The sequence below is a fragment of the Hyla sarda genome, chromosome 3 (assembly GCF_029499605.1).
Source record: "Hyla sarda isolate aHylSar1 chromosome 3, aHylSar1.hap1, whole genome shotgun sequence".
Lineage (NCBI taxonomy): Eukaryota > Metazoa > Chordata > Amphibia > Anura > Hylidae > Hyla > Hyla sarda.
Genome location: NC_079191.1, coordinates 83,134,638 through 83,149,819, shown reverse-complemented (window position 1 = coordinate 83,149,819; position 15,182 = coordinate 83,134,638). Strand labels below are relative to the sequence as shown.

At 42.0% G+C, this 15,182-nt stretch overlaps 1 protein-coding gene across 3 annotated transcripts in view; it reads left to right on the top strand.

The window, feature by feature from the left end:
- Positions 1-15,182, top strand: part of UBXN7 (UBX domain protein 7) — a 55,948-nt gene that overhangs the window by 25,168 nt on the left and 15,598 nt on the right. For all 3 annotated transcript variants that reach the window (XM_056564449.1, XM_056564448.1, XM_056564447.1), the window contains 4 exons: positions 3,713-3,859; positions 6,802-6,892; positions 7,355-7,482; positions 9,583-10,015. In XM_056564449.1, coding sequence (XP_056420424.1) covers positions 3,713-3,859; positions 6,802-6,892; positions 7,355-7,482; positions 9,583-10,015 — 799 coding nt within the window. The remainder of the gene's footprint in view (positions 1-3,712; positions 3,860-6,801; positions 6,893-7,354; positions 7,483-9,582; positions 10,016-15,182) is intronic.

Sequence of the window (15,182 nt, the reverse complement as noted above, 5' to 3'; positions counted from 1 at the left end):
ATGGTATCGCCGCGTGCGGAAATGTCCGAATTATAAAAATATATCGTTAATTAAACCGCACGGTCAATGGCGTGCGCGCAAAAAAATTCCAAAGTCCAAAATAGTGCATTTTTGGTCACTTTTTATATCATGAAAAAATGAATAAAAAGCGATCAATAAGTCCTATCAATGCAAAAATGGTACCGTTAAAAACTTCAGATCATGGCGCAAAAAATGAGCCCTCATACCGCCCCATACACGGAAAAATAAAAAAGTTATAGGGGTCAGAAGATGACAATTTTAAACGTATTAATTTTCCTGCATGTAGTTATGATTTTTTCCAGAAGTCCGACAAAATCAAACCTATATAAGTAGGGGATCATTTTAATCGTATGGACCTACAGAATACATATCAGGTGTCATTTTTACCGAAAAATGTACTACGTAGAAACGGAAGCCCCCAAAAGTTACAAAACAGCGTTTTTTTTAAAATTTTGTCGCACAATGATTTTTTTTCCCGCTTCACCATAGATTTTTGGGCAAAATGACTGACGTCATTACAAAGTAGAATTGGTGGCGCAAAAAATAAGCCATCATATGGATTTTTAGGTGTAAATTTGAAAGAGTTATGATTTTTTAAAGGCAAGGAGCAAAAAACGAAAATGCAAAAACGGAAAAACCTCCGGTCCTTAAGGGGTTAATCCATTCTAGGCTGGTCAGACGAAGCATTATTGTCCTCTGGGTGGCATGACATTTAAGTTTATTTATTACAGTTATTAATATTTACAGTTTTTAAATGCTCTTTTCTCAAATTACAAAATAGTTCACAAAAATTAAAAAGTCTGCAATTAGGATGAGGTTGGTTTAATTCACAGCGGTTTTCATGGCTGTTTTTTTGCAACCAGATGTACTTAGTCAGTAGTGAAATATATAGAATACACATATACAGTGGGCCAGGTTACCTTTGCAAATACACCAAAATGTCTTTGACTTGTGCAACAGTTATTATGAGTTTAAGACACTTTTCCATAGGGTTCTGAAAAAAAAGTGGTACGGCTTTCGTATAAAAAGGGTGTGGCCTAAACACCTAAATGCATCAAATGCAAGTAAGACAACTAATTGTCCACATAAATAGCGAGGGAGCTCACTCTGTCCAACCACCTAGAACCTGAAAAGATAGACATAAGCGGTATGTGTAGCATTGTCAGTACCTAAATATACTACAGCCTCTATGTTGGGTTGTTACTGACTTGTATTTGTGTCAGGTCAGCGCGTACATCTATTAATGAAGAGAAAGGGATTTATTTAATTAACTAGGAAAAAACATAGAAAGAAGGCAATCTGTAGGGAAACTTTTAAGGGTTGCTGAAATAGAATAAAAACATGATAATAGCATAGGCAGTGCTGCTATTACACATGTTATTTTTCTGATTTCAGAACATCTTAAAAGGAGAAGTAATGTAGTAAAAGAAGAAATCCAGAGAGGAGCCTTTAACTTCCGAGGCAGACAGTGACAGCGTCTTGTAATCATAAAGTGAGTTATCTCTCATTTTCTGTTTAGCCGATATAGTCTTACAGTCTTTACATCATGCTCACTAAAGTATTATTTCCACCATAATGTAAGATAATGATTCCTACAAAACCATCTAGTATTATCTCTAAAAGGAAACCTTTGGGATATTCAAAGAATTTAGTGCCACTCTTCAGGTTAGCTGCACCACATTTGTGTAAAATGTCGTGCACCTTATTAAAACCACATATTAAGGTATTTTACTTATGAATTATTACTTTATTGGCAACTTGCGCACCACTTTTTTTTTTTTCTTTTAAGGGGTGAGGCCCTATTTTGTGCACCAGAAAGTTGAATATCTATGATAAAATCCACAGAAGCTTTAATATCACAGCTTGCTTTATGGGTGTTGACTTTTCCATCCTGCAACATTGCCTTTTCTATTGTGAATAAAATCCTTTTATAATCCTTTTTTATACCATGGTTTTCGGTATGGTCAGAAAACCAGATACGGGGCAAAAATGAGCAAAGAATGAGATGGGGGCCGGACTGTATCTTCAAAAAGTAGTGTGAACCCACCCTAAGCAGGCTGTTAATAACAATTAATTATGCTATGGCCTAGCATTAAAGGGGTATTCCGGGCAAAAACACTTTATCCCCTAGCCAAAGGATAGGGGATAAGATGTCTGATCGCGGGGGCTGCGTCTCCAGTTTCGTAAACCTTCGGGTTTCCTGGACTGGGGACGTGATGTAACGCCATGCCCCCCCCCCCCATTCATGTCTATGGGAGGGGGCGTGGCGGCCGTCACGCCCCCTCCCATAGACATGAATGGAGGGGGCGTCACGTCAAGTCCCCAGTCCCGGAAACCCGGAGGTTTACAAAACTGGAGACGCAGCTCCCGCATAGAATGCGGGTGCTGCAGGGAGATCGTGGGGTCTCAGCAGCGGGCCCCCCTTGATCAGACATCTTATCCCTTATCTTTTGGATAGGGGATAAAATGTTATTGCCCGGAATACCCCTTTAAAAGTGTTTGTGATGGTTTCATATTGGCACAAAAAAATAGTGATACAATTATTAGGAAATAGCGTTAAAGGGGTACTCCGATGGAAAAACTATAATTTTTTCTGTTTTAAATCAACTGGTGCCAGAAAGTTAAACATATTTGTAAATTACTTCTATTAAAAAATCTTAATCCTTCCTGTATTTAGTAGCTGCTGAATACTACAGAGGAAATTCTTTTCTTTTTGGAATGCTCTCTGATGACATCACGAACACTCTGTTCTCTGCTGACGTTATTATAATAATAAGTCTTTATTTATTGTTGTCCTTAGTGGGATTTGAACCCAAGGCCCCAGCACTGCAAGGCAGCAGTGCTAACCACTGAGCCACCAGGCTGCCCTTAGCATATATCTGCTATGCACGGTTGCTAAAATGGACAGAGATGTCAGCAGAGAGCACTGTGCTCGTGATGTCATCAGTGTTCCAAAAAGAAAGGAATTTCCTCTGTAGCATTCAGCAGCTAATAAGTACTGGAAGGATTAAGATTTTTTGATAGAAGTAATTTACAAATATGTTTAACTTTCTGGCACCAGTTGATTTAAAAAAGAAAAAAAATTTTTTTTCTACCGGAGTACCCCTTTAAGAGGCGTTTCTCCTTGTAAGTTTGGGCTGTTGCTGGCAAAGTGTCTATTTAAAAAATGTAGAAACATCCTTCCATATGTGAGGGCACCGAGACAGGGACCTTGGGTGCTTTGTGACAATTCTAAAATCATCATCTTCTTTCACTACACAGTAGCGGCTGGCTGGAAACTACTGAAATGGTGTGTTTTAACGTAGGAAAACTCCATTTAAAAAATAAATAACTATATATATATAATATATATACACACATACACATATACACACACACCTGGCGCAAATAGCACTGTTGTTGGGGCTAATAAAACTGCACTAAATACACAAGTCTTTGAATATGTCTCCCATTGGTCTATACTTGCTGAAGCTCCAGGCTCAGCTGTCATTGTGTTGAATACTTCCACCAGAATATATTGTAATAAAACATTGCAATAAAATCTTGCATGTGTACTTGTATATTTACAATTAGATTGTAAGTCATACACCAACCATACAAGGAAGGTGTAGTAGCAGAGTTACTTTTACTATTTCTCTTGAGCTACTTTACTTTCTTTCAGGCTTAGTTAGGAATATTTTTCTATTTGCAGGCAAAAGAGTGCGGGCAGCTAAAGAACAAATGGCTGATGATCAATATCCAAAATGTGCAGGATTTCGCTTGCCAGTGCTTAAACCGGGATATTTGGAGCAATGATTCTGTGAAGTCTTTAATACGGGAACATTTTATCTTTTGGCAGGTAAATTACTTTCACAAGGCTGTGATAAAGATTGATAGATAAAAATACCCCTACATTCAGATAGTATGGTGCCTGTGGTTTACATATAGATAAATAGAATAACAAGGCTTACATCAGGATTATAGCACCTGTCAATAGATATATTGGGCAGCAAGTAATCAGCCAGGGATTTAATTTGTGTTCTGTAAGCAGGAAAAATTTTATTAAAAATTACTGCCTTTCACCTTACCCTATAAAACATAAAATTTATTTTACTTAGCCTGGTTTCATACCAGTAGTATTTGTTGTTGTTCTGCCCCATAATTGAAGCAGCACAATTAAAGGGGTTATCCAGGAATAGAGAAACCAAGATAATTTCTTTAAAAAAAAAATAAAACGCTCCCCGTCTGTCTCCAGGTTTGTTGTCGTTCAGCAGCTCCTTTCCAATGAAGTGAATGGAGCCAAATTGTTATACCACACCCAACCTGGTGACAGACGTGGAGCTGTTTTTAAAATAAATTATCTCAGTTTTTCCATTTCTGGATAAGCCTTTAAAGAAACACCAGAGGATCCTTGACATGCTAGATACCAATAAAGATTGACATCAGTCAAGCCCAATACATACCCAGCAGGTGCCAGCTGATATTTGCAGCCAATACCTGCTGGTAATGACTAACATCAGAGATCACGCTAAGTCAATTTTGTCATCAGTAGCGACTGCGGCATTCAAACAGTTCTGTGCCGCATCCCTGGTGTTCTAGTTGACCACTTCACTGACACGGTCTACCTCAGGCAGAGCTGATCTTATACTCCAGTGCATATGCATTGCATTGAATTGATCTGTATAAGCAATATATGCTTATAGAAGTCCCCGTGGGGGGACTTCTATAATTCTATAATATTGCTATAATATTCTATAATTTTTTTTTTCTTATTTCAGATCAGTGTATCCTGTGGACTACTTCAGATTTGGTGGACTACGATGACAACCAGTGTTTTTTTTTATTTTATTTTTTGTTTAATATTAATAAAATTGTTACTGGGGGCTTTTGGGGGAGTGTTTTTATTTATTTTTTTTATAAAAGTTTAATGTGTTTTTTTAATTTTTTATTTACTTTACAGGCTTTGTAGTGGAAGCTGTCTTTATAGATGAAGTCCATAACTAAGCCGGGGCTTAGCATTAGCCACTAAAACAGCTAGCGCTAACCCCCAATTATTACCCCGGTACCCACCTCCACAGGGGTGCCGGGAAGAGCCAGTACCAACAGGCTGGAGTGTCAAAAATGGCGCAGTAACAGGCTGGCGTTATTTAGGCTGGGGAGGGCCAGTAACAATGGTCCTCGCCCACCCTGGTAACGTCAGGCTGTTGCTGTTTGGTTGGTATCTGGCTGAGAATGAAAATATGGGGAACCACACAAGTTTTTTTTCATAAATAATGAAATATAAAAAAAGCATAGGGTTCCCCCCATTTTCATTCTTAGCCAGATACCAAGTACACAGCAACAGCCTGACATCCAGGGTGGGCGAGGACCATTGTTACTGGCCCTCCCCAGCCTAAATAACACCAGCCTGTTACCACCTAGGCACAGAAGCGCCATTTTTGACGCTCTGGGCCTGTTGGTAGCGGCTCTTCATGGCACCCCTGTGGCGGTGGGTATCGGGGTAATAATTGGGGGGTTAGCTCTAGCTGTTTTTGGGGCTAACACTAAGCCCTGGCTTAGTAATGGATTCAGTCTAGAAGACAGCTTCCACTGCTAACCCTGTAAAGTAAAAAAAAAAAACACTTGTTCAAAACAACTTTTATTTAAAAAAAATAAAAATAAAACACTCCCCCACAAGACCTCGTTAACTATTTTATTAACATTAAACAAAAAAAAAAACGCTGCTCATCGTAGTAGTCCACCGAATCCGAAGTAGTCCACAGGATACATGGATCTGAAATGAGAAGGAAAAAAAAACATGGAAAATAGGTTAGTGCTTTTGTCACCCGCCCGCGCCGCACAACTACAACTTCCAGCATATCCTCACTGTGAGGGCAAGCTGGGAGTTGTAGTAATGTGCAGGTGGGTGCCCGCACGTCTTCCGCCCGTCCGCACTTCACCCCTACAACTCCCAGCATGTCCTTAATGTAAGGGCATGCTGGGAGTTGTAGCTGTGCGGCACGGGCGGTTTGTGGAAAATGAAGTTATGGCACTGTAACTTTTGTTTCCCTCTGCCAGCTGTGATTGGCGAGGAGATCTGGACCAATCACAGGTCTGCCCGGGAAATATGAAATTTTAGTGCTGTAATTTCATATCTCTCCGCTCCCCGGCCACCTGCCCGCAAGCTGTTGGGACTACAACTCCCAGCATGTGCGACTTTTTGTGCTACTTTAAAAATGCTTTAAAAAGCAAGTTTGTAAGCCAGATCTGACCTGGCTTACACTTATACTTGCGACTTTTTGAAGGGGGTTTGCGACACTTTTTTGCTTACGTGCGACTTTCCCACTTGATAAATTCCCAACCACTGCAAAGTGAAAACTGAAAATTGATTAGGTAGGGCTGACTTGCTTACCCACAAAAGTCGCACAAAAAGTTGCTTACGCGCATGTGCGACTTTTTATGCGACTTTTGTAAGCGAAAAAAACCTTCTAAATCCCTTGATAAAACTCCTTCTATATAAATGAAACCCTTCAAAGTTTTAGAACTTTTCATTTACTTTTTGAAGAGGATAAAAATATAGAATGCAAATGGTCTTCCCTGAGCAGGGTCCTTGTTGACTATATGGAATGCTTATGCCCTAATATTCTGGAGTAAGACATTGATTTACCCAGTTGCTTATGGAAGAAAAGTCAAATAGAAGTTGCACCCTGACAACCCAGCGACCTGCTTTTCTGTATAGAAAATTGGTAAAGGACCTTTTCAAGCAATCTGGTGCATCCACCCAAATATCAACTAACTATTGTTTCAATGTTGTTATTACAGGTATATCATGACAGTGAAGAAGGGCAGAGATACATTCAATTTTACAAGTTATCAGATTTCCCTTATGTCTCCATTTTGGACCCTCGTACAGGTGACTGGCACTGATGTTGAGCATATTTATTTATTTTTCCTCTTCTTTTAAGCCTCCTCCTCCCCTTTTAAATGGGTACTCCGCTCCTAGACATCTTATCTCGTATCTGGGACCCCCACAATCTCTCCTGCAGCACCCGCATGTCATCAGCTGCACGGAGCAAAGATACAAGGGCCCGAGTATTGTGATGTCAAGGCCCCGCCCCCCTCAATGCAAGCCTATGGGAAGGGCCGTGACGTCACGATACTCCGGCCCCTGTATCGGGAATCATCAGCACGCTTTGATCTTTGCTCCGTTCAGTTGATGACAAGCGGGTGCTGCAAGAGAGATTGCGGGGGTCCCCAGCGACAGGACCCCCGTGATCAGACATCTTATCCCCTATCCTTTGGATAGGGGATAAGATGTTTACGGGGCACAGTACTCCTTTAGGTTTTTTAGCTTAGTGTTTATTTTCTTTTATAGGCCAGAAGATGGTTGAATGGCACAAATTAGATGTGAACTCCTTCTTGGAACAAGTAACAGGTTTTTTATCCGAGCATGGTCAGCTTGATGGACTTTCCAGCAGCCCACCCAAGAAACGATTGCGTTCTGTAAGTATGAAGCAGCTTGTGGTCTTCCCTTTAATCCTTTTTTTTAGTTGTTAGGGTATTTGAGACATTTCTCTGTTAACCAGAACAAACTCAATGCTTGACATGTTTGGCCATTTATTTGATGCGGTGCTACAGATTTATAGCAACTTAGGCTCTACTCACACGGCATTTGTGTGAACACTCGCAAAATATGTGCATTTTACGATTTTCTATACAATAAACCAGCCTAGTTGCCTAACACATGTCTCCTGTGACAGGATCACGGGAGCTCAGCGGTCAGCATAACAGGCGGGTTCACATGTTAACGGCCTCAATCAGAGAAACTTACAACCCTACCATTTCTGTTTTGTTAAAGGGGTTATCCAGGCCAAAACTTTTTTTTTATATATCAACTGGCTCCGGAAAGTTACAGATTTGTAAATTACTTCTATTAAAAAATCTTAATCCTTTCAATAGTTATTAGCTTCTGAAGTTGAGTTGTTTTCTGTCTAACTGCTCTCTGATGATTTCACGTCCCGGGAGCTGTGCAGTTCCTATGGGGATATTCTCCCATCATGCACAGCTCCCGGGACGTGACATCATCATCGAGCAGTTAGACAGAAAACAACAACTCAACTTCAGAAGCTAATAACTATTGGAAGGATTAAGTTTTTATAGAAGTAATTTACAAATCTGTTTAACTTTCCAGAGCCAGTTGATATATAAAAAAAGGTTTTGCCTGGAATACTCCTTTAATACACCTCCCCAAAAAGGGGAAAGAGAGTCCTGTGTTACTTGAAAATAACACTAACTACAAACTCACCCTGTGGAGTTGAGGAAAAAAAACAGTGCCACACAGCCATCACGTCCCCTCCCATAGACTTGCATTGAGGGGGCGGGGTGTGACGTCACACGGGGGCGGAGTCGTGATGTCACGATCTTCCGTCTCCGTGGTCGGGAGCCAGAACCTCAAGCGCTTCCGGAAGCAGATACAGGTGGGTGCTGCATGCTATATTTGGGCAGGACCCCTGCGATCAGACATCTTATCCCCTATCCTTTGGATAGGGGATAATAGGTCTAGGGGTGGAGTACCCCTTTAAGTCCCTATCTCACTCTGAAGAGCTGAGTTGTGCCGGGAGAGTGATTACAGCCAGTCAGGCAAAACATAAATCCAAGATACTAAACATGTATATTATAAAAAATATATATAAATAGCAAAATAAATAAATGCAGGCTCTCCTCGGTGCATGCAGATGAGATGCTTGGCAGGTTTTTACACCAGGGAGATTGTAGTTGCACGGACTCTGTGTGAGCATGCTTCCTGCCCTTGCTCACTGGCAGGGCACAGACACAGGAGTGAGTACAGCTGTGATCTCCTGCACTGTACTGGGTTCCTGCAGCAGAGAAAACTAAAGGCCCCCATAGTGATGGTCATTTATTATTTAAAATTTTTTGTAAAAAGGGACTTTTTAGTTTAAGTATACGGTTGTCCCCGACATGCGATCATTTCAACATACGATGGCCTCTCAGTTGAAGGCAGCATCAACATAGGATGCTTCTGTGTGTCGGGGCCATCGCAAAAACGGCTATCCGGCAGCGCTGACTACTTCAGCTGCCACCGTATAGTCGTTTTGTCGGCCCCGCGGAATAACACCTACATGTCCCCGCCGTCATTTCGCTGCTGCCCTGCGCCGTTGCTATATGTCGCCGTCATCACGTCCCTGCTCACGCCGCCCCGTCGTCCAGTGGGGGTGGCGTGAGCGGCGACGGCGTAGGGCAGTGGCGCCGTAGCGATATGGCAGCAGAGGAGCGGCGAACTGACAGGCCAGAGCGGCGTGGACATCTGAGTATAATCCATGGTAAGAATCCCTCAACATATGATGGTTTCAACAAACAATGGTCCATCTGGAACCAATTGCCGTCGTATGTTGAGGAACCACTGTATATTACAAAGAGTAATGGTATGCATTTCTCAGGACAGTAAAAAAACAAAAATGTTGTCCAAATAATGACACCTCTTAATTTTAATAAAATATATATTATATTATCTTTGAGCACTATGGACCTTGTATCTTTAATCCTAATCCTCTAATTTGCATTAGTGGTCTTACTGTCCTCCAGGAGAGCCTCATCGATGCAAGTGAGGACAGTCAGTTAGAGGCGGCAATACGTGCCTCCTTGCAAGAAACCCATTTTGACTCTTCAGCTGGTAATCCGAGCACTCGACACGAGGAGGAGTCAGACACAGAGCTGTATTCTGGTAGTGAAGAGTTTATCTCTGTCTGTGGATCAGATCATGAGGAAGAAGAGGAGGAGAGGCCGCCAGAGTCTTTGCCAGAACAGGAGACTTCCAACAGTAAATCTAGAAAGGCCACATCCAAATCCATCAGCCATAGGAAAGATGATTTAAGTCGAGCAGAGCCAGTTGTAGAAGAAGCAGAGGAAGACTCAGATGGGTCATTGATACCTGAAATACCTAACCTAGACTCTCCAGAAATAAAATCTAATTTTGGGATTGATGAATCCTCAGAAGACTGTCCTGATACTAGTAATGGTAAGAACAATGCAATAGTTTTGTATGCATGCCTGTATTTGCACATTGTCTGATACAAAAACTTTTGATTATGTTGTAAAGCATGCAAAACCAATAGGTTTTGCAATTGCTTTCATTAGAAATTTTTCAGTATGTCAAACTGCCCCCCCCCTGCCTGCTTGGAAACATACTAGTCCTGCTGTGTCCATGTGTCATCACCTATGTCATGGACACACTTTCTTGATTGACAGCTGTGAGCGCAGGGAAAATCCTCCCACTGTCAGCTTGTGTCCCGCTACTGTCAGTGAGGACAAGCTGGGAGTTGTAGTTTTGCTAATGCTAGGGGAGATGTGAGCAGATAGCATACTGAGGGAGGGGGCGGAGACCTGCAGTGAGGCCACGCCCCCTCCCTTTGGGAGGAATTCAGACTAGTGAGCTAAATTAAAAGTGTAAAATAAATAAATAAATAAATAAAGGTGCTAGACACATAAACATTAGATGTACATAGTCAGGATTAGGGATTGAGTGATATATTTAAAAAATAAAAATAAAAAAAAGTTGTAACTGACGGGTACGCTTTAAGTGAGGATGCATTTCCGAATTGATGCTCTTGTGCTAAAAAAGGCATTTACTCAATATTCTCTTTATACTTTATAGATGCTCATTCCAAGTAGTAGACACCTTTTGTCTGCATGTAACTTTGGAGATTGAATTCTTCCCAACCATGGCACATCACAGAAAAGCACAGCTAGAGCAAGAGGGGTTAAGTGGCCAATTGTAGCATTTTTCTACTTTTCTGTCATGTGCCTGTAATAGGCATGTCAGAGGTTTACATACAGTCCTCCACAAACACTAAAAGAAAGGGTAGAAGCCTCTATAAAGCCAAACAAGTTTCCTATAAATCTGTAAACAGCAGATTTGTCTTTTTGAGGAGATTGGATCAAAAACAAGACAGTTACCAGCTTAAATACTCTTAATGCACCAGGACATACATTTACAGCCTGTACATGAAGTACACTATGCATAGCGGATCCTAGCTTCCCAGAGAGAGGTCCCTTTACCTGCCTTCTGCCCCTCTAGTGCAATCCTCTGGTATGGTCTGCCTTCTGGTAGACCATACAAGTTGATTGCAGAGAGTACTGATCAGTGCTATGCCTATGCATATCATTGAGCAGTCATTGCAATCTAATGATTGCTATTAATAGTTCCCTATGGGGACATAAGGAGAAAGAAAAGTGTGCGTAAAGAAAAAAAAAAAGTGGAGTGATACTCACCGAGCAGGGTTGCGCTAAGAGCACAACACCTCAGTAGTCTTTACACAATATCCAGACCTGCAGCCACGGTCCTCTGGAATCGGGCTTGTTCTTCCAGTGAAAGGCAGCATATAGGATAGAAAAGACGACAGTCTCTGGCGCTGGTCTGCTGGAGGTAATAGCGCTAGGACATCTGGTAGTTCCTTTAAAGTTGATTTATTACATAAGTACACAAGCAACGCGTTTCTGGTCCGTACCGGTACACACCTTACCTGACGAAGGGTCCGCTACGGACCAGAAACGCGTTGCTTGTGTACTTATGTAATAAACCAACTTTAACCCCTTAACGACGCATGACTTAAATGTACGTCCTGGTGTGCTGATACTTAACGCATCGGGACTTACATTACATCCTATGCATAGCCTCAAGCATCAGAACGATGCTCGGGTCATGCGCAGCAGATCCCGGCTGCTGATAGCAGCCAGGGACCCGCCGGTAACGGGGGACAACCGTGATCGTGCGGATGTCCGTCATTAACCCCTCAGATGCCGTTATCAATACAGATCACGGCATCTGCAGCATCGCGGTCACTAAAATGGATGATCGGATCGCCCGCAGCGCTGCCGCGGCGATCCGGTCATCCAGAACGGCAGATGTAGGTCCCCTCACCTGCCTCCGCTGCCTTCAATGGGTTTTCTGCTCTGGTCTGCGATCAAGCAGACCAGAGCAGAAGATGATCGATAACATTGATCAGTGCTATGTCCTATGCATAGTACTGAAAAGTATTAGCAATTGAATGATTGCTATAAATAGTCCCCTATGGGGAATATTAAAGTGTAAAAAAAAAGTGAAAAACTTTTATTTACCCAAAGAATAAATAACACATGTACCGTATATACTCGAGTATAAGCCGACCCGAGTATAAGCCGAGACCCCTAATTTCAACCCAAAATCCCAGGAAAAGTTATTGACTCGAGTATAAGCCTAGGGTGGGAAATACCTCATCCCCCCCCTGTCATCATCCAGACCCGTCATTAACATCCTCATCATCATCATCCCCTTGTCATCATCCCACACATCCCCCCTTCATCATCCCCTCATCATCCCACACATCCCCCCTTCATCATCCCCTTATCATCCCACACATCCCCCCTTCATCATCCCCTTATCATCCCACACATCCCCCCTTCATCATCCCCTTGTAATCATCCCACACATCCCCCCTTCATCATCCCCTTGTAATCATCCCACACCCCCCCCCTTCATCATCCCCACCCCCCTTCATCATCCCCACACCCCCCCCCCCCCCTTCATCATCCTCTTCTCATCATTCGCCCTCAGTGGTCTTCAACCTGCGGACCTCCAGAGGTTTCAAAACTACAACTCCCAGCAAGCCCGGGCAGCCATCGGCTGTCCGGGCTTGCTGGGAGTTGTAGTTTTGAAACCTCCGGAAGTCCGCAGGTTGAAGACCACTGCGGCCTTCAACATCATCCAGCCCCCCTCTCACCCCCTTTAGTTCTGAGTACTCACCTCCGCTCGGCGCTGGTCCGGTCCTGCAGGGCTGTCCGGTGAGGAGGTGGTCCGGTGAGGAGGTGGTCCGGGCTGCTATCTTCACCGGGGGCGCCTCTTCTCCGCGCTTCCGGCCCGGAATAGAGGCGTTGCCTTGACAATGACGCAGAATTACGTTGGCAATGAACGCACCTCTGCGTCGTTGTCACGGCAACGTGACTATTCTGAGGCCGGGCCCGAAGCGCTTAGAAGAGGCCTCCCCGGTGAAGATAGCAGCCCGGAACACTATCCCACCGGACCACCTCCTCACCGGACAGTCCTGCAGGACCGGACCAGCGCCGAGCGGAGGTGAGTACTCAGAACTAAAGGGGGTGAGAGGGGGCTGGATGATGTTGAAGGCCGCAGTGGTCTTCAACCTGCGGACCTCCGGAGGTTTCAAAACTACAACTCCCAGCAAGCCCGGACAGCCGATGGCTGCCCGGGCTTGCTGGGAGTTGTAGTTTTGAAACCTCTGGAGGTCCGCAGGTTGAAGACCACTGCGGGTGGGGGAGTTCACTCGAGTATAAGCCGAGGGGGGTGTTTTCAGCACGAAAAATCGTGCTGAAAAACTCGGCTTATACTCGAGTATATACGGTAATATTTACCGTATATTGTACGGTGTGAAAATGAAACCTTCCAAAATTTGTAAAATTGCGGTTTTCTCTTTAATTTCCCCACACAAATAGTATTTTTTTGGGTTGCGACAAACACTTTATGGTAAAGTGAGTGATGTCATTACAACGGGCAACTGGTCGCGCAAAAAACAAGCCCTCATACTAGTCTGTGGATGAAAATATAAGAGTTATGATTTTTTGAAGGCAAGGAGGAAAAAAAATAAAATGTAAAAATGTAATTGTCTGAGTCCTTAAGGCCCAAATGGGCTGAGTCCTTAAGGGGTTAAAGGAACTACCAGATGTCCTATTACCTCCAGCAGACCAGTGCCAGAGACAGTTGTTTTTTCTATCTTATATACGCAAAAGTGCTTCTATTAAAATTGACAGAACACAGTGCATTAAATTTAACGTTTTTTTAGTACAATAATAGAAAAACATTTAAACGTGTATTGTTTTAATCATATTGACCCACAGACTAAAGAGAATGTAAAATGAAAGGTGCCATTACAAATTACAATTGGTCCTAAAAAAAAAAAAAAAAAAAAAAAAAAAAACAAGCTAAAGAGTAGAAAAAAGTAAAAATGAAGCTGGCTGTGTCCATAAGGGGTTAAGAAGAAAGTTGCAATTTAAAATCTTTTAATCCAATTTGGCCAACAGTGTATCTTCAGAATTATATCCAACATCTGGTGAAACTAAGAAATGGATAGATCTACTTCAGTGTTACCTGTGTCCCTCCTTTAGTATAGTACCTACACATGGATACAAGGAATGAATTTACAAAGATTTAGGGTGAAACCCACATTGTGGAGCATTCAGATTTTGCTGTGGATTTGCTGCAAGGTCTATGTGTTTCATGGTGATTTTTGCTGAGTGTTTTATTGCCGATGGTCCAAGGGTGCATGCACACCACATTTTTGCTATACAGTTCCCGTATACGGTTTAAAGTTAAAAACCGTACTGAACCGTATAGAAAACTGTATGCATTGACTTAACATTGTAAACGTATGTCAAATGCATCATCCGGTTTTGTCCGTTTTGCGTCTTATATGGTTTTGTCAATTTTTTTATACCCGTACCCAAAACCGTCGTCTACCACTATTTTGGTCCTGGACAAAAAAACGTATTAAACCACATACCTTTTTTATTTATTTATTTTTTAATATGCGAGTCAATGAGAACCGTACAGAACTGTATGTGCGTACGGTTCCATACGGTTTTTGACTTTGCAGGTTTTTTTTTCTTGGAATCAAACAAGTGAGACTTCAATCAAACAAGTGAGACTTTTTTCAAAATGGAGTGAAAAGTTAAAAACATATACATTTTTTTTCTTAAAAAACGGATGCAACCGGACATCATTTTCAAACCGTATACGGGTTGAAATTTGTACACACGTTCTGATACAGTTTAGTCAGGTTTTGAGGAATCAGTTTTTCATCAAAAACCTGATACGTGAACTTTTTTGCAAAAACGTGGTGTAAATGCAGCCTAAGGGTATGTTCACACCGAGGAATTGGGGCGGAAATCAAGCAGAAATTTTCTGCCTCAAAATATTGTTACTTTTCCACAAGAACTCAGGGATTTCACGCGGAATTTGGCGCGGAATTCCACACGCGGAAATGAAAATTTCAAGCGGAGGAGGAGAAGAGTATTATATATATATATATATATATATATATATATATATATATATATATATATATATATATATATATATATATATATATATATATATATAATCCTTTTCTTTTTCATGCAGAAATTCTGCGCCAATT